General features: G+C 46.8%; 1 protein-coding gene across 12 annotated transcripts in view; it reads right to left on the reverse strand.

Annotated features, from left to right (window-relative positions):
* Positions 1-19403, reverse strand: part of PKNOX2 (PBX/knotted 1 homeobox 2) — a 288631-nt gene that overhangs the window by 30063 nt on the left and 239165 nt on the right. For all 12 annotated transcript variants that reach the window (XM_081535113.1, XM_081535115.1, XM_081535120.1 and 9 more), the window contains one exon: positions 6664-6852. In XM_081535113.1, coding sequence (XP_081391239.1) covers positions 6664-6852 — 189 coding nt within the window. The remainder of the gene's footprint in view (positions 1-6663; positions 6853-19403) is intronic.

Genomic DNA, 19403 nt, shown 5'->3' on the forward strand with positions numbered 1-19403 from the left:
ATTTCTGGCAAAGCCAGCATCCTGTCCTGTCTCGGACTGGGAAGAGTTGGGTTCCCAAACCCGGGAAACCAGTCACATGTAAACAAGCCACCTAACCCTGTTCCTGTTCCTCTCCTGGTGGGAGCTGTTGTCTCAAGGGAAAGGCAGTTCTGGCCTGCAGGGACACGCAGCAGCTGCTGCTCTTAAGGAAACACTCCCTCGGAAGGAGGGAGCCGCTCCAGTTTCCCAGCCTGGCGTGCCACCCTCTGCGGGTCCTGGCCCCTGAGCTGGAGGGTGGGTGGGGTCATGGGGTGGGGCTAGGGACCCAGAAGGGACAGCCTTAACACCCATGGAGAAGGAAGGCAGTGGAACTCAGTTTCCTGTCACTTGGGTCGGGGGTGTCCCCTTTCCATCTCAGTGGTGACCCTGCAGGGTGGACCACAGCTCCTACAGTTGGCCACAATGCAGAACTTCCAGGAGCTGGCCTGAGGTGCTGGCCCTCCACCCCCTTGGCTTCCTGCTAATCCTGAAAATGCAGACTCCCTGTGGGTCAATGGGCAAGTCCCCTTCCCCAGGCGGGGTGTACTGTATTTTTAGAGAGCAGCCCCCCTGCAGAGTGACATCTGGTGGGCCAAGCCCGGTATCTCAGAACTCTGCTCTCTTTGTGGCCTCTCGCCTTCCCTACTCTCAGTCAATTAGCGAATCCAAATTCTTTCTTCTCTGCAATTGGTTTCTCATGTGCTCTCTCATTTCTGAATCCCTGATCGACAGCTAGACAGGGTCATGGCTCCCCACTCGGGGCCCAGGAACCCTGGTTCTCCTTCCTACACGTCACTGAAAAAGTAAAAGGACCTAGGAAATGAAAATGGGCCCTGGAGGACTCCATTCCTGACCCTGCTGCTTATTAGGCATGGGGCCTTGAGCCTTAACTGCCCTGAGTTTCCCTTTCCTTGAGTACAAAATGGAGAAAAGAAGGTGCCCTTTGCAGGCTGGTTGTGAGGAGTAAGTGAGAGAATCTATGTCAAACACCCAGTACACACAAACACCCAGTACACACAGTGTTTGAGACCAGGGAGCTCAATAAACATGGACGTTTTCTCCCTTTTCCCTGCCAGTTCTCCCTTGAGTGGCTCAAGAGGTAGCAACTTAGTTCATTTATCTCCAATGCATCTTCAAGCCTTACCCCATTGCCCACATTCTCCACTGAAGAATGGAAGTGTTTGGCAATTATGATGATCAGACTCAAAGCATAGCCCCCACAAATCTGGCTGCAAGATACTCCTTTTGCAGTTAGAGATTGTGTTGCAGTGGCTTTTATGCCCTTGGAACCGAGCAGGCTCGGTAGATACCTGAACAGATGCTTGAGGCATGAGTTTCCCCCTAAACCCTGGCCTCTTTACTCCAGGGACTGTTCTCCGTTCCTCCCCTTCTCCAGACATCTCTTTACACTGGGAACACTCACACCGAGAGCTCCCAAATCATCTACTAATTGCCCTCCACTCACCTGAGTAAAAAGAAAAAGTGAAAATAAAAGCGTTAGTCGCTCAGTCGTGTCCGACTCTTTGCAACTCCATGGACTGTAACCCACCAGGCTTCTCTGTCCACAGATTTTCCAGGCAAGAATACTGGCATGGGTTGCCATTCCCTTCTCCAGGGGATCTTCCTGACCCAGGAATTGAACCTGGGGTCTCCTGCACCGCAGACAGATTCTTTACTGTCTGAGCCACCAGGGAAGCCCTGAGCCTAACTACCCCAAGCCCCCACTGATCCAAGCCTGCCTGAAATGCTCCCTTCCCCAAGAAGTCCTCCCAAAGCCAGTGAAGCTACAGCTTCTCCAATCACATTAGCTTTGAAAATTCTCCTGCCGACCTATCTGATCCCTCTTGAGGTTGGCTCAATCTATCTCTGGGCAGGAACAGACCCTGGCCATGAGGGTGTACAGGTGGGGCCTGGGCTTTCCCAGCAGGAAGAAGAAGGATGCTGAGAGGTGACTGGGCAACCTCAGGCCGCACATGCTTTGCTCAATCCAGACCCTTTCCAGCGGCTGCTTTTCTGCCCTTCCTCAGGGTCCTCTTGCCCCTGAACACTGTATGCTCATAGAACTTCTCCAGATCTTCAGGCGAGACACAAGCTCCCTCCCACCGAGGTTGAATGCTCATCCTGGAAAATTCACGGTGTTCTCTCAGGACCTGGTGCAGCACATACAGTACGCATCTCCCCAGTGCTTGGCAACTGAGTGAGAACTGTGGCTCAGCCCAATCTGCCCTGGAAGAGAGCTGAGGTTTAATCTCTAAGGGGAAAGACGGTTTTAGGTTAAATGCAAGCTTGAGCAAGGCTGGCGTGAGAGTTTCTTCAGTGGAATCAAGAAAAGTGAAACTGTTAGTCACTCAGTTGTGTCTGACTCTTTGAGACCCCATGAACTGTACCCCGCCAGACTCCTCTGTCCATGGGATTTTCTAGGCAAGAATACTGGAGTGGGTTGCCATGTCCTCCTCTAGGGGATCTTCCCAACCCAGGGATCGAACCCAGGTCTCCCTCATTGCAGGCAGATTCTTTACAGTCTGAACTACCAAGGAAGCCCCTGGAATCAAGGAAGAGCTTCCTTGCTAAGGATCTGCCCACACAGGAAGCCTGGGCTCTGCTGAGTAAGAAGCCAGGATGTCATTAGACACAGGCAGGGCAGGGTGGCTTCCTGGGGAGGGGGAAGACCAGGCTGTGGCCCAAGTCCTTGGAAACCCCGGTTTAGCTCTCCTGTTTGGGAGAAGCAGTCTCCTCCACTCAGCACCCCCATTCTACCCCCTAGTGCATTTCACACATTGAAATGGAAGGCCAAGCGGGGAGTATGCCCAGGCCCCATAGTGCTGGATGGCGACACGGTATGGCATCTGAGAGAGGGGGACCAATGTGAATTAAAAAAAATATCTCTCACTTTGCAACACAAGACTGGATGATCAGCACACAGGCAAAAGCATGAGCCAGCAGTTTGCAACAAAGCTGGCGGGCGGCCGGAATGTTGATCCTGTGGATCATATTCTAGAGGGGAGACACCCCTCCCCAGGCCAGGCTGGCGCTCACTGCAGCTATTTCAGGCTGAGGGGGATTAAGGTCGAACCATGACGAATGTGTGTGCAGATACACACTCACACACACACACACAAACACACACATGCTCCTCCTCTCTCCTTTCCAGTGCTGACTCCCATGCCCAGACCCCAGGCCTGCCTCCTGCACTGAGACTCTCAGCCCCATGGGGCTCTCCTTCCTGGGAAGGCCCGGTGCCAGCCTGCACCCACTTCAGTGAGGCAGAGAGGGGAGTCTGGGAATGAGGACGGGGCAACGCACACAAGGCATCCTGCCCACCTTCTCCTCTGCACACCCCAGGACACTGCACTGACCCCAGTCCAGCGCCTGTCCCTGACTGCTGTCACCATCTCGCTTTCCATCTCTTTTCTGCCTCTGTCTCCAGCCTCACTTTCCTCTTCCTTGTCGGTGTCTCTTTGTCTTTGTTGCTCTTTTCCTCCAGTTCTTCATCCTCTCCTCACCTCCCTCTCAAACATGACCCTTGAGACCTGCTGTGCAGCACAGGGAACTCTGCTTAATGTTATGTGGCAGCCTCGGATCGGAGGGGAGTTTTGGGAAGAATGGATACATGTATATGTAGGGCTGAGTCCCTTCGCTGTTCACCTGAACCTATCACAACATTGCTAATCAACTATACTCCAATATAAAAATTAAAAGTTTGAAAAAAGAATATAGACAGAAAAGCAAAGCATGACCCTTGATATTTGCCTTTCTTTCCCTCTTTCTTCCTATTTCTCCTCCCCTCCTCAGCCTTCTTCTTGCCTCACTGATTTTTCTCTCTCCATCTTTCTCATCATATTACGTCTTTCAACAGAAAATTATTGGTTAACTACCATGCACCAGACTCTGTGTGGTTACCATCAGGTATAGGTATAATAATATACGAAATCCTGTCTCTGCTTAAAAAATGTTTGTTATCCAGGAGAGGAAAACAAGGCTTACACAAGTGATGATGATGCAAAGTCACGTGTGATATTTACCACTTAAATGGCCCACCATGCCCAGGAGTTAGCCGAGAGAAAGGAAAGTCCAGCTTCGGGGTGGGGCATCCAGGAGGCCTCTATGGGGAGAGCAGCTTTCTTACTGCCCTTGGCGAAGAGGCTGAGTTCGGTCCTACAAAGGTGCGGGGACATCACCCAAACACACGGACGTGGAAGAACAGTGACTGAGGAGGGCCTTGAATGTTAGGTGAAAGGATGTGAAAACCCTGGGGGGTGGTAATCAGAGTTTTTGAGCAGGAGAAGGGCTTGAACAATGCTTTAGATGATAAAGCCAGCTGCAGAAGCCTAAGAGGTATGCAGGTGTGAAAGTGTGTGTGTGTGAGTGTGTGTGTGTAGGAGGGCCTTGAGGTAGCCACAGAAGAGCAGGCTAGGAAGCTATGACAGTAGCTTGTGTGTAATTACTGTATTTACTCACTGAAGCCTGAACCAAGGAGGTGGGGGCAGAGAGAGGAAATGAAGGGGCCAGTCTGAGAAGCGGCAAACAGGACCACCTCACTAAGTGTCTTCTCTCTTTTTCAGTGTCTTTGTTTTTGTCGGATTGTCTGAGCTCCTCTTTTGTAAGCGGATCAGAGGACTTTCTGCAGCGGTCACCCTAGGGCCAGCTTCACTGTCAGGCACCAATGTGATGCTTGCAGTGATAGAGATCAAAGTTCCTTCCTCTTCTCTCTAAGCTCAGAGGCACTGAATGCTGGGATCCTCCAGGAGGACTGACTTCTACAGACAGCATCTCCCATGCCTGGCTCACCCAGCACAACATTATCCTTCTCTACTAGTGGCTCCAGTGACCCTGCTTCCTGTAGGACGAACCTGTCGGCCCCGGGACTCCAACCTTTCAGGGGATGCTGTGGCTACTAAGCCCCCTGGCCCTGCTTTCTTTCCCCTCTATCCTGGCACACCCCCAATGCCAGAGCTCGAGTTGGGGTTGGAGGGCCCAGAAGGGGAAACCCGGTGCCTCTCCAAGGACCTGATTATTTCCAAAGACTTGTGCTAATTTTCTGATATGATCCTCACATCTCTGTGAGGCACTAAATCCTCATTACTTTTCCTGACCGATGCATTCTAATTAGATCAACACTTAAAACAAATTCACAATAGCCACAGGATGGCTTTCCATCTCATTAACTCCTCACTTATTATTTTCATGAAAATTACTGATAAAAATGTGCATCTCCATTTGGTGAGGCCTCACAGCCTCCTCGGCTCCTATCTTGCATCTCTCCCGTCACCGGGGCTGCGCAGCGTCGCCATGGTAACCCACAATAATAGAAACTAATAAATTACAAACGAGATGCTCGTTGAGCAATTATTGTCCTCTTTTATGCAAGTTTCTTGCTAATTTTGATCATAAGGGAAAGTACAATAAGACTCTGAAGGAATGAGTCTATTTCAAGAGAATATTAGCAAGCAGAAGCCTGGGCGGTGGAGTTTAGATCTGTAATAAAGTGATTTGGTGATTTCAAGCAAAGGGAAGGGGAAATAAACTTCCTGCCTCACGTCTCCTGCAGTACTCACTATTGAGTCCCCCCAGAGACCCCCTGGGGGTGGGTTCAATGTGACTTTTGTGGTCAATATGTACAAGGCATGCCTGTTCTTTCCCCTGCCTCCGCCAACCTAGAGAAATAGATTATATGTGTTGGTGCTTAAAATTTACGGGTTAAACATGGCATCACCTTTCTTTGGCACTCTTTCCAGCACATCTCACCAAGCATTCTTAGAAAGTTCACTTGTATCCCCAAGCCTGATTGTTTCATGGGTAGAAGGCTACTGCAAACCTCCTGTGGGATCTCCATCTGCCTGTCCTGCACTTAGAGCTCAGTGGGAGAAGAAGGTGGTGAGCCTAGGGCTTACACAGCCACCAGGGAGTTGGAAAGGTATCGCCAGGAAGCTTTTACAGTTTGTAGGTTTGGGGGAAATATTCTGCCCTGGAGAGAACCCATTCTCTCCTAGAGCACAGTTACTGTTTCCACAGTTCCCCGTCCCCAGGATGAAGGTGGCAGGTGAATCTTGAGAGGAGGGGGTGACTTTAGGTAACTTATACAGTGGCCCTGAACCACAAGGAGACAGATGTTCCAGGGTGGGGTGAGCAACTAGAGAACAATCGGGGAAAAGCTGTCCCTTGGGAAGCTTCTGTCTTCTTCTATTAAGTGAGTGGAATTCAGGAAAGGACCATTTCCCCAAAACCTTCCTGCCCAGAACACAAGAACTCATCAAACCGATGGCCCTGGAGAAGCCAAGGGGTGGTGCTGGCGTGTCTGATTCCATTCCCAGCTCTGTCCTGCCTCATCCTCCAGCAAAACTCTCCATCTCCTTAACTCGTGTGCTCATTTCCTGGGATCTCTTGGACCTGGAAGCCAGGAATCACTTTGAACATTGTCTCTCTCAGATCTAGTCATTTTCTAGGGAATACTGATGCCCTGGCATGGTGAGCGCTGGGCTTTAGAGGGTCTGGCTGCCTGAAAATAGCAGGAGGAATGGACCAGAGGATGGATCTCATGATGAAAGGATCCAGTGAATCTAAATCATTTTCCTAGGTCTCCACGGGACCTTCTGATACCTGGCTTTGGAGCCTGGCTAGGAGAGAGGACCCAGTGCTCTGTGTTACCTGTGAGTGAAGGTTTATGGAGGGCTGGTTGGGGGAGTAGGGTCCCCCGAGGTCGTTCCTGAGCAGATTATCACTGTGCATCTTGGTTTTGAGGCAGGTGATGTACCGGTTACAAAAGTCCTTGCAGAGTTCATTGACTTTCTCCAGCTCCAGCAGGTGGATTCTCAGCACCTGGATCGCCTTCACCATCTGTGGAGAGGGAAGACAGGTGAGCCCAGGTGTGTCCGGATTCCAGTCCCCTCACTGCCTTGACCCTCGAACCCCAAACACACCAGGAGAGAGAAGCCCATTCCTGCTATAGAGATATAGGATTTAAATTCTCTCTGCGGGTACATGCAGATTGTTAGCTTTTATTTTTAAATGCACAGATTTTTTTTTTTTTTACTTAAAAAACAATCTATACACAGCTACCCTGAGTCTTTGTTGCTGCACACAGGCTTTCTCTAGTTGCGGTGAGAGGGGGCTACTTTCTAGTTGTGGTGCACGGGCTTCTCATTGCAGTGGCTTCTCTTGTTGCAGAGCGTAGGCTCTAGGCACTTGGGCTTCAGTAGTTGTGGTGTATGGGCTTAGTTGCCCTGAGGCATGTGGAATCTTCCTAGGCCCGGAATTGAACCCATATGCCCTGCATCGGCCAGCAGAGTCTTATCCACTGGACCACCAGGGAAGCCCCTGTTTGCTTTTTTGAGCCTCCCGTTATCATAGCTGTCCTGGGGGCAGGTGTGCTATTCTGAGAACAGCCTGAGAGATGGCAGGCCAGGTCTCCAGCTCTGGGCCTGCCTGTCTGTGTGGCCTTGGTCAAGTGCGTAAGTTCTGCACCTCACTGTCTGACAGCTGGGGAAAAATGACATCCTTCCTGACAGCTGTGCAGGTTTGCAGAAAGGAGCATCTGAGGGAAGGCACAAGATGCAAAGGGTGTGGCCCTGAACAGGCAAGAGGAAGACAGAGATCAGCGCTCCTTGTAAGAGCCCCAAGAGGTCAGGAACCGGCTATTCTTAAATGTGTGGCCCGAGTGCCTCATGTGATGCCAGTCACTGTGCAGACACCCCATCAATGCTTGTTGACTGACCGCATCATCCAGCGTGACTGAGCTGGGCGCTGGGATACTCAACTGTCTGCGGTGGCTTTTTCCATGCCCTTCAGGAGGTTGTACGTGAGCCTGCCGTCTCTTCAAATGGACCTTCCTAACCTTTCAAGGCAAGAGGCTATTTCTCAATTGAAGCTTTTCTTTTTATTGTTGCTATTATTATAAAAAGAAAGCACTGTGGGAGGTAAGGAAAATAGAGGATGAAAAAGGCTGCCCTTGATCCAATCACCCTAAAAAATGATGGTTTCTTTGGGGGGGTTTCAAATGCACATATGTCAACATAGTTTCAGTCACTTTGTATATGCAATTTTGTTTCCTATTTTTCCCCTTAGTTTACCGGATGTATTTTTCTAAGTGGCAGTATTGTTTCCTCTATTCTTGCTTCTAGCCTATGGGCTTCTAGAAGGCAGAAGTGGCGTCTAATATGCTCATCCTGTTATCGTGGTTATTAACACATGTGGATACTGAGTATATAGTTCTCAAATGGGTAACAGTTACTGAGTAAATATATTTTAAATTATTCCATACCATTCCATGCAATGATAAAGATAATAATATAATAAAATAATGAAAAAAATAATAAAAATTCCATGGGGCTTCTCCATGACTCAGACAGTAAAGAATCTGCCTGCAATTCAGGAGACCTGGGTTCAACCTCTAGGTCAGAAAGATCCTCTGGATAAGGGAAGGGCAACCCACTCCAGTATTCTTGCCTGGACAATTCCATGGACAGAGGAGCCTGGTGGGCTTCAGTCCATGGGGTCGCAAAGAGTCAGACACGACTGAGCGACTAACACAGCAATAACATATCATTCCATGTGTGTGCCCTACTTAGCCACTTCCTTATTGTTGGGCATTTAGGTTAATTCCAATTTTTCAACTTTATAAAAAATGTTAAGTGACTGTTTTCCCACTTTACAGCTTATTAATGCTTCTTCATTATTTCCTTAGGACAAGATCCCAAAAGTGATCAGAAAAAAAAAAATCTATGGACATTCTTTTGGTTCATGGTAGATATGGCCAAATCACTTTTCAAATAAAGATGTTGGAGCAATTGGACATCCACAAGCAAAACGGTGGATTTTCACATCTTACACAAAAATTAACTCAAAGACCAAAATGTAAGGCATAAAACTGTAAAATTTTTAAGAAAAAAAAAAACACAAGAGAAAATAATCAGGACAGAGGGCTTGGCAAAGAAGTCTTAGATTTGACACCAAAAACATGACCCAGAAAATGGAAACTTGATGAATTGAACCTTATCAAAGTGTAAAATGTTTGCTCTTCAAAAGACCCTGTGAAGAAGATGAAAAGACAAACTACAGAACAGGAAAAAATGTCTGAAAACCATGTATCTGACAAAGGACTTATATCTAGAATATATAAAGAACTCTCAAGACTAACCAGTAAAATAACAAGCAACCCAATTAGAACATGGGCAAAAGACAACATCAGACATTTCACTGAGGAGGACACATAGATGGCAAACAGCCACACGAAAAGATGTTCAGAATTATCAGGGAAAGGTCTTCTCTAGTGGCTCAAACGGTAAAGAATCTTCCTGCAAAGCAGGAGACCCAGGTTCTATCCCTGAGTCGGGAAGATCCCCTGGAGGAGGGCATGGCAACCCACTCCAGTATTCTTGCCTGGTGAATCCCACGGACAGAGAAACCTGGTGGGCTACAGTCCACGGGGTCACAAAGAGTTAGATATGACTGAAGTGACTTAGCACACGTGCATGCGTCGTCAGGGAAACGCAACTTAAAAACACAGTAAGATGTTACCACACACCTATCAGAGTGGTTAACATTAAAAATAGAGATAACACTAAATGTTGGCAAGGAATTAGAAACTGGATCACTCATGTGTAACTGCCGGATATAAAAAATGGTCCAGCCACTCTGGACGACAGCAGAATAGTTTCTTACAAAACTGAATATATACCACCCAGCTCAGTAATTGCACTCTTGGGCATTTATCCCGGAGAAATAAACATATGTGTTCACCCCAAAACTTGTGTATTCAAAAAAATCTTATTTTTAATAACCCCAAGCTGGAACAACCAAAATACACTTCAGCAGGTGAATGGATAAAGAAAGTATGGTACACCTGTATCACGAAATCATACTTAGCAACAAAAACAAACTACTGATATACTCAACTGCTTGCATGGATTTAAAGGGAATGATTCTGGGAAAAAAAGCCAGTCTCAGAAGGCTACATACATTATGCCATTTATATAACATTCTTTTCTCCTTTTTTTATATATAGAACATTCTTCAAATGACTAAATTTTAGAGATAGAGAACAGATCAGTGATTGCCAGGGGATATGGTGGGGGAGGGAGAGAGGGACTGCTCTGTATCTTGACAATCATAGTGTCTCCATGAATACACATGTGATAAAGTGGCAGAAACTAAACATACACACGCACATATCTCTATGACTATATGTAAAACTAGTGAAATCTGAATGAGTTTGGTGGTCATACCATTGTCATTTCCTGGCTGTGAAACTGTCCTCTAGCCATGCAGAAAGGGAATCAGGACTTCTCTATACTAATTCTTACTGTTGCATGTGTACATGCAGTTACATCAAAATAAAAAGTGATTTAGCACGCATGCATGCATCATCAGGGAAATGCAACTTAAAACCACAGTAAAATGTCACCAATAGAGTAGAGTTACCAAAGTAACTCTACAATTACATCAAAATAAAAAGTAAAAAGAAAAGAGTGGGTGCTTGCCTTCCAAGACGATTTATGCTGACATAAGCCATGTAGAGACGTCTTTCTTTAATCCCACCCTCCTAGCTTTTGGACAACATTTTGATGATGCCTAGGAAGACTAGCAAGGGCATCACTCCCAGAGAATCCCACTGTCAGATGTGTTGAGCTGTAAGCTGTGTGACTAAAAGCCATGGCCACACCCTCTCTGAGCTTCATCAGCATTTCAAGTGGAGAGTGATAGAGGAGCCCTCAGGCTCTCATCTGGATTGTCTGAAGGGTAGGGATTCAGTTCAGATCAGTTCAGCCACTCAGTCGTGTCTGACTTTGCGACCCCATGGACTGCAGCACGCCAGGCCACCCTGTCCATCACCAACTCCCGGAGTTTACTCAAACTCATGTGCATTGAGTCAGTGATGCCATCCAACCATCTCATCTTCTGTCGTCCCATTCTCCTCCTGCTTTCAATCTTTCCCAGCATCAGGATCTTTTCTAATGAGTCAGCTCTTTGCATCAGGTGGCCAAAGTATTGGAGTTTCAGTTTCAGCATCAGTCCTTCCAGTGAATATTCAGGACTGACTTCCTTTAGGATGGACTGGTTGGATCTCCTTGCTGTCCAAGGGACTCTGAAGAGTCTTCTCCAAAACCCAGTTGAAAAGCATCAATTCGTCAGCGCTCAGCTTGGGGCAGGGATTGTGCTTGGCTAATTAAAGGCTCTTGGAGAATTAGATGAAGTGTCACTCAGAGGCAGAAACTGACAACTGTGTATCTTCCTTGGTGATCAATGTAAAGAAATAAAGGAAAACATTGAATGGTAAAGACTAGAGACCTCTTCAAGAAAATTAGAGATACCAAGGGAACATTACGTGCACAGATGGGCATAATAAAAGACAGAAATGGTATGGACCTAACAGAAGCAGAAGATATTAAGAAGAGGTCTCAAGGATACACAGAAGAGCTAAACAAAAAAGATCTTAATAACCAGATAACAATGATGGTGTGATCACTCACCTAGAGCCAGACATCTTGGAGTGTGAAGTTAAGTGGGCCTTGGGAAGCATCACTACAAACAAAGGTAGTGGAGGTGATAAAATTCCAGCTGAATATTTCAAATCCTAAAAGATGATGCTGTGAAAGTGCTGCACTCAATATGCTAGCAAATTTGGAAAACTCAGCAGTGGCCACAGGACTGGAAAAAGTCAGTTTTCATTCCAATCCCAAAGAAAGGCAATGCCAAAGAATGCTCAAACTACTGCACAACTGTACTCATTTCCTAAGTGGGTAAAATAATGCTCAGAATTCTCCAAGCATGGCTTCAACAGTACATGAACCAAAATTTTCAAGCTGGATTTAGAAAAGGCAGAGGAACCAGAGATCAAATTGCCAACATCTGTTGGATCATAGAAAAAGCAAGAGAGTTTCAGAAAAACATCTACTTCTGCTTCATTGACTATGTTAAAGCCTTTAACTGTGTGGATCACAACAAACTACGGAAAATTCTTTAAGAGATGAGAATACCAGACCACCTTACCTGCCTCCTGAGAAACCTGTATGCAGATCAAGAAGCAACAGTTAGAACTGAACATGGAACAATGGACTGGTCCCAAATTGGGAAAGGAGTATGTCAAGGCTGTATATTGCCACCCTGCTTATTTAGCTTATATGGAGGGTACATTATGTGAAATGCCAGACTGGATGAAACACAAGCTGGAATCAACATTGTTAGGAGAAATATCAATAACTTCAGATATACAGATGACATCACCCTTATTGCAGAACGTGAAGAGGAACTAAAGAGCCTCTTGATGAAAGTGAAAGAGGAGAGTGAAAAGGGTGGCTTAAAATTCAACATTCGAAAAACGAAGATCATGGCATCTGATCCTATCACTTCACGGCAAACAGATGGGGAAACAATGGAAACAGTGACAGACTTCATTTTCTTGGGCGCTAAAATCACTGCAGATGGTAACTGCAGCCATGAAATGAAAAGACACTTGCTCCTTGGAAGAAAAGCTATGACCAACTTAGCATATTAAAAAGCAGAGACATTATTTTGCCGACAAAGGTCCATCTAGTCAAAGCTTTAGTTTTTCCAGTAGTCATGTATGGATGTGAGAGTTGGACTATAAAGAAAGCTGAGGGCCGAAGAATTAATGCTTTTGAACTGTAGTGCTGGAGAAGACTCTCGAGAGTCCCTTGGACTGCAAGGAGATCCAACCAGTCCATCCTAAACGAAATCAGTCCTGAATATTTTGGAAGGACTGATGCTGAAGCTGAAGCTCCAATACTTTGGCCACCTGATGCAAAGAGCTGACTCATTAGAAAAGATCCTGATGCTGGGAAAGATTGAAAGCAGGAGGAGAATGGGACGACAGAAGATGAGATGGTTGGATGGTATCACTGATTCAGTGGACAAGAGTTTGAGCAAGCTCCAGGAGATGGTGAAGGACAAGGAAGCCTGGTGTGCTGCCGTCCATAGGGTCACAAAGAGTTGGACATGACTGAGCGACTGAACAACAGCCTTCTATAGGCACCAAGAACATCTAGTGCTTCCATCAGTACAATCTCTCTTAATTTTTAAAAATATTTATGAAATTTGTCTGAGCCAGGTCTTAGTTGCACCATGTAAGATCTGGTCCCCTGACCAGAGATCATACCCAGGTCCCCTGCATCGGGAGGGTGGAGTCTTAGCCGCTGGACCAGCAGGGAAGTCCCTACAACCTCCCTTAATTTAACATTATTATTTTGACAAATAGTGAGTCTCATTAAATGCCAAACACTGTACAAGACCTCTCACTTGAATAAGATGCCAGTCAGCTTTGTCTCCTCCAGCCAAAATAATCCTAATTCCTTAAACCTTTCTTCTTTTTTCCTCCCTCTGTTCCTTCTTCCTTCCATCCTTTCATTTCTTCTTTCCTCTTTCTCTGAGCTTTCCTTAACTGGACTGTTTTTCCTTTTCAATCAACATTTACTCACTTTAAAATCTTTCCATGAATACACACACATACAGTACACATACCTATAGTCAATAAATACTTCTTATGTAAAAAGAATCAGAAAATACAATTAAATAGAACAAAATAAAAAAGTAAAATCTATCCAAAATAGCTTTGCTCAGATGAAATACACGTGCAATGTGTTTAAATCAGATCTGATGCACAGTGGCTGAAAGTGGACCTATCTTTTGGTTTAATAAAGCACAGGTGAAGGATTACTTTTTTATGAGATAACAGACTGGTTTAAAGATTTAAGAACATAGAGTAAATCACAATGGTATTCCAAGGCAATGAATATGTAGGATCTATTCAGTGTTAGAGAAAAAAGTGGGCAATGCCGTTAATATGGGGCAGCTGCCTGGCATAGCACAAAGCCTGTGGGATTTACCATCAGCTCAGATTTGAGTCCAGGCCTAATGTTTACAGATTGAGTGACATTGGGCTAATTCCATGACTTCCCTTAGCCTCAGTCTTCCTCATCCCTGACTCACAGGATTTGATAAGGGCTAAAAGAGATAATAATGTGAAAGTGCTTTATAAACCACAGGGAACCAAAGGCATATACATTTTTGCAACCTCTTTTAATGATTTCTAATATCCTGTTGGCTTTTCTATTGCTATTCCATTTTCAGAGAGTGGAAAAATAATCATCCCCAGATTTTTCTTCTATATTTATGTTTCATGAACCATCCTCTAGCTTATTTCTAATGCAATTTTGGGTTTTTGCCTCTAAATCGGAATAAAACTCTGACGTATTAAACTATTTCCCTAAGTGATCGATGTCATGTAAAAGGTTATTCCAAATCATCTAGTGCAACGAACAGTTCCATTTAATTTAATATCATCATCAACTATGATGAATGTATCCTTAATTCCTTTTCTCCCAGTTTGGTTTCATCTTTTAGCTTCTCTCCCCACCCTTCTCTTTCAAAATACTAATTAAAAAAACAGCCCTCTTCTTCTAAGTAGCATCCTTCACCAAAGCAAAACAAGATGCAATCTTATATTTTAGTTTCATATCACAGCACATGGGTCCCACAACATGTGTGCATGCTAAGTTGCTTCAGTCGTGTCTGACTCTTTGTGACCCCATGGACTGTAGCCTGCCAGGCTCCTCTCTCCATGGGATTCTCCAGGCAAGAATACTAGAGTGGGTGGCCATCTCCTCCTCTAAGGGATCTTCCTGAACCAGGGATCAAACCTGCGTCACTTAAGTCTTCTGCATTGGCAGGTGCATTCTTTACCACAAGGGCCACCTGGGAAGCCCGCAGGGCCTCACAAGTCTCAGGAAAGTCCACAGGACTGGGGCCTCTCTTTTTCTGGAAAGTCCCATGGTGTGATGTCCTGAATCTATTATTTCCTGTCTGAATATTTTGAACCAGACCTTTAACTTCATCTGTAACATGTAAGCTGATCAATAATACTTACACTGAAGAGCTGTTGTGAACATTGAATGAGACCATGTACACAAGTGTCCTGGGCACACAGTAACTCTGCTGTATGTCGATTATTCACACCAACATGCCCCTCCATCTTCCATCAAGCACTTTTCTGAAAAGTGGCCTCTCTTGTAAGATTTCGACCTCTTAATTTGCTAATAATAAAGCCTCACCTTTCAAAGCATTTATATACATACCACTTTACAATATGCAAAACGCTTCTCTCTCCATTAGCTCATTTGAGTCGCATAAACCTGGGGACCCACAGGCACGGTTATCATTCTCCTGGAGAACGGGAGATCAAGACTCAGGGATTAGGTAACCTGCGAAATTCCAGGCAGCAATTAGGGAGCAGCTCTGCCCTGGAGGGCAGACTCCTTTTTCCCTCTCCTTCTTCTGCACTTTGGGAAGCTGGAATAGTCTGTTTCATTTACAGATGAAGGAATTGGTAAACATGCATTCCTTGAAGTGCTTTGAAGTGCTTCCTGTGTGTCACTAGGGCAGCCAAAGCTAAAATCTAATTGGGAATTTTTCCAGCCCAGCCCAGCCCAGCCTGAGCAGTTGGAAGGGTGGGATCCCTGGAACAAGGCCTGGAACATGGGAGAAAGCTGAAGACCAGGGGCTGGAGACTGCCAGATGACTGGGGGACAGGATGAGCACTTAGGGAGGCTGCCCCGCAGGACAAGTTAAATACTTTTAAGTCACAATGTGGCACTTCCCCTGCCTCATCCTCAGACTTTGGAGAGGCCTTGTGGTTCAGGGAAAAGGGGTGGGCTTCAGGAGCTAGACAAATCCCAGTTCTGTAACTTAGTGACTACAGGGTTCTCAGTCGTGGATTCTCCCTTCTGTAAAATGGGTATAATGATAACCCCTCCCAGGGCTATCTCGAGAATTAAATAGCAGAGCTGGGTGCTAGGAAATCGTGGATTTTGGAGGCTGAATCTGGGGCCCTCCACCTTCTGGGATGCTCTGCAGGATTCACATGATCTCTGCACTTCCTTTTTCTCATCTGTAAAATGGGATAACAACAGCAACTCCCTCAGCATCATACTGAGGATGGAATGAGATTTGGCCAGAAAAGAACTAAAGATGAGTGCAGAGGAAGTACTAAGAAAAGACGGAGACTAAGGCTGCATAATTGCTGAGCGTGGGCCACAGCTCCATTCCTGTGTTTGACTCACGTACGAACTGTGTGGTCTTGAGCTATGATTTCACCTCATGTCGCAAGATCCTCATCTTAGTGAAAGTCGCTCAGTCCTGCCCAACTATTTGCGACCCCATGGACTGCAGCCCGCCAGGCTCCCCTGTCCATGGAATTCTCCAGGCAAGAATACTGAAGTGGGTAGCCATTTCCTTCTCCAGAGAATCTTTCTGACCCAGGGACTGAACTTGATTCTCCTGTGTTGAGGGCAGATTCTTTACCATCTGAGCCACCAGGCTCCTCTCATCTTTAAGCCCCCTCATCTTAAAATAGGGATAGTAATAATCTGTGCCTTGTGGGTCTGAAAAGAGGATTAAATAAGATAATACAGGTGTAGTGTTTAGGACGATGGCACCTGGCACCCAGTAAGTATGCTATAAATGTTATTTATTACTGGCTTTGATTATTATTTCCTTTCCCTGTTCTGGGGTCTTGTGGGATTTTCTGCTCCCGTTGAGGTGAAGAGGATCTGGATAGACGGCAGGAGGGAATGACTCTCTGAAGGGGTGCTGCCTGGGATCCCTGTGGACCCACGGCTCCAGCCTGCCTCCTTCACGTGTCTCCATATTCACAACCTCTGGCCTTTGCACCCCACCCCCCTTCAGAGAGGGCCCAGGGGCCTGGGGGCCCCCATGTTAGAGCTGGCTTTGCGATCAGGCAGCTCTAATCTGTCCCGTGAGCCCCACCAGAGTCTCATTAAAACGTGCCCCATAAATGTTAAAAAATTTACACATAAAAAAATTCCATGCATGAAACTGAAACCGTACGTTTTACAGCCTCGGTTTGAAATCTTGCATAATATATAAAACCTCGGCCCTGCACTGGGGGCCCATAAATCAGATTTTATAAAACAAAAAGCTTTTGCCTTTCAAAGGGGTTTGGGAAACTTGCAAATTTTACAAACTGTACCAACTGCCAGTCAGAGGCTGCTGGGCCCAAATAGGGGATCAATGGGCCAGGTGACAGAGGGCTGGTGAGCAATGGGGTTTGTGTGTGTGGGGACTGCAGCCAGGCAGGTGGTCCCTGGGGGAGCTGACCAGGGGAAAGCCACCCCCATGGTACTGAAATGGGGAGGTGGAGAGGGTCAGGGAGTGTGTGTACCAGGGGGAGAGACGCTTATTTATTTTTTTATTTTATTTTTTTATAATTAATGTCATATGTTTTTATTATTCAGACTTGCACTCCTCTTCACCTTTCTTATCAGGGTTATTTTTTGTGAGACGGTTATTTATAAATGAGGGCTCTGCTGCCCCCGGTGAAGCAGAGAGGTAGATGATGGAGGAGAAGGAGTCAGCAGACCTGGGTGCTGACAAGTCACTGCCTTTCTCCGGACTCCAGAGTCCCCATCTGTAAAATGGACACGCTGCTCTCTATGCTTGGGGTTTTCCCCCAGTGTTTCATGATTCTAAGTTTCTATTCTGGCAGCTGGCTAACTGGGAAGGGAGATTCACTCAGAAACCCACTCTCTGGGAACCTCTCTGGTCTCTGAGCAGCTCTGGGAGGGCTTCGTCAGCCGTGGTTCCCATGGGAACCTGTCTGGGAGACCGTGAGAGCTAGGGAGGTGGACACAGCGATGTGCTTGGATGGGAGGAGAGGGACCAGCAGGAGGGGGGAGGACCCGAGTCCTGGGGGGTGGTAGGCCTGGTGGGGCTGGGGAGGAGGCAGGATCTGAGCTCCGCTCCAGGATCCAGGGTGGGACAGTTCAGGGGGATCCCAGTGTCCTCGTTACAAGCCCATCTGTGAAAGTCAACATTCAAGGGCAAAGGAAAGCCGCCCTGACACACATATATATAAAAAATAAATCTCTCAATTATCTCAGCTCATTTGCTTGGGGTCTCATTTTATGTCCCTGCTCCGCTGCGCAGTATATCTGTCCGGATAAAGAGTTACAGTCCGCTGGGCTACGTGTGCGGGGTTGTAAAAAATACAGATGCCAAATTAACTGGCTGTGGCACTCGGCAGCTGATTGAGCTGATAATGACGTGATCTGACCTTTTTCTAATTTCTAATTATGTGCATCTCGGCAGTGCCGGCTGCACGACTCTTGTTCTAATGATGGCTCCTGTGGTCGGCCTCCTCACCTCCCTCCTCCCGACACAGGACCACACGTGGGATGGCAAAGGGCACTGCCTGATCCCAGCACCCCACCCTCACCCCCAACCCCCAGAAAGTTTCAGGCTCTCGGCCACATCATCTCTCTGATGGCCTGGAGGTGAGCTGAGGCGGCTGGAATGCCTGGCCTTAGTGATACTGCATTTGACCTTAACCTTTTGGATGCCACGCATTTCCAAAGGCCATTTGGTTCCAGTAGTCATGGTGTTAATTTTTTATGACAGTCACAGGAGACAGGTGTACTGGCTCTACAGATGGGGAAACCGAGCTTCAAAGGAGCTGTCGTCAAAGTCACCCAGAGGGTGAGCTTGGCCTCAATCCTTGGCTCCTTAAACCACTTCCATTTAAATAATCGATCCATCCATCAGTTATTGACTGTGGCCAACTCCCCCAGGGTAAACTCCTCCGGGTCCCCGTTAGGGGGTGGGCTGTGCAAAGCCTGCTCCACCAGGGGACCACTCCCAGGCCATCACTTGGGATAGAAGCCCAGGGAGCACCAGGGGTCTGGGGCCACTGGGGCAGCTCCTACAGCAACCCCACCCTCAGATCAGGCATGGCACATTGTGAACACTACCATGTTTTGCTGGATTAGATGAAGAAATCTGAGTCTTTGAGTGAACAGACCCCTGAGAGACCCAGGTAGTGTGGGCCAGGGGAGAGCATGGAGATGGTCACTTTTTGGTATTTCCAGGCTGTACTCTTGGGTTGGCCAAAAAGTTTGTTCAAGTTTTCCCGCTACATCTTATGGAAAAATCCAAATGAACTTTCTGGCCAACTCAATAGAATAAGAGGCTGTCCTGGGGCTGGGAGGAGGAGGTGTCTTCCAGAGCTCACCTGGCAGGCGGCAGTGGGCAAGTTTGAGAGGTTTGTTTTGCCAGGACTCCTACTTCTGAAGAAGAGTTACATTCTTTCATATTACTCAGCCTATTTTAGGTATTTCCCGCCAATTGAGGCCTCAGCTTCTTTTGGGGGTCGAGTGAAGGGAGTGTTCATTCCAGCTCCCACACAAACAGCTGCCTCACTTCCTGGCCCCATGACTGCTGGAGGGGTAGCTTCTAAAGACCTGAGGCACAACTGCGGTTCTGAGATTCTGATCAGATGAACAGCAGGGCAGGGGCAAGTCTGTCTGCACTAACTATCCAACCAATGGAGAACCTGCATGGGGACGGCTCTCCCAGGCAGA

The sequence above is a fragment of the Giraffa tippelskirchi genome, chromosome 10 (assembly GCF_054371585.1).
Source record: "Giraffa tippelskirchi isolate mGirTip1 chromosome 10, T2T-mGirTip1v1.2.pri, whole genome shotgun sequence".
NCBI classification, from domain to species: Eukaryota; Metazoa; Chordata; class Mammalia; order Artiodactyla; family Giraffidae; genus Giraffa; species Giraffa tippelskirchi.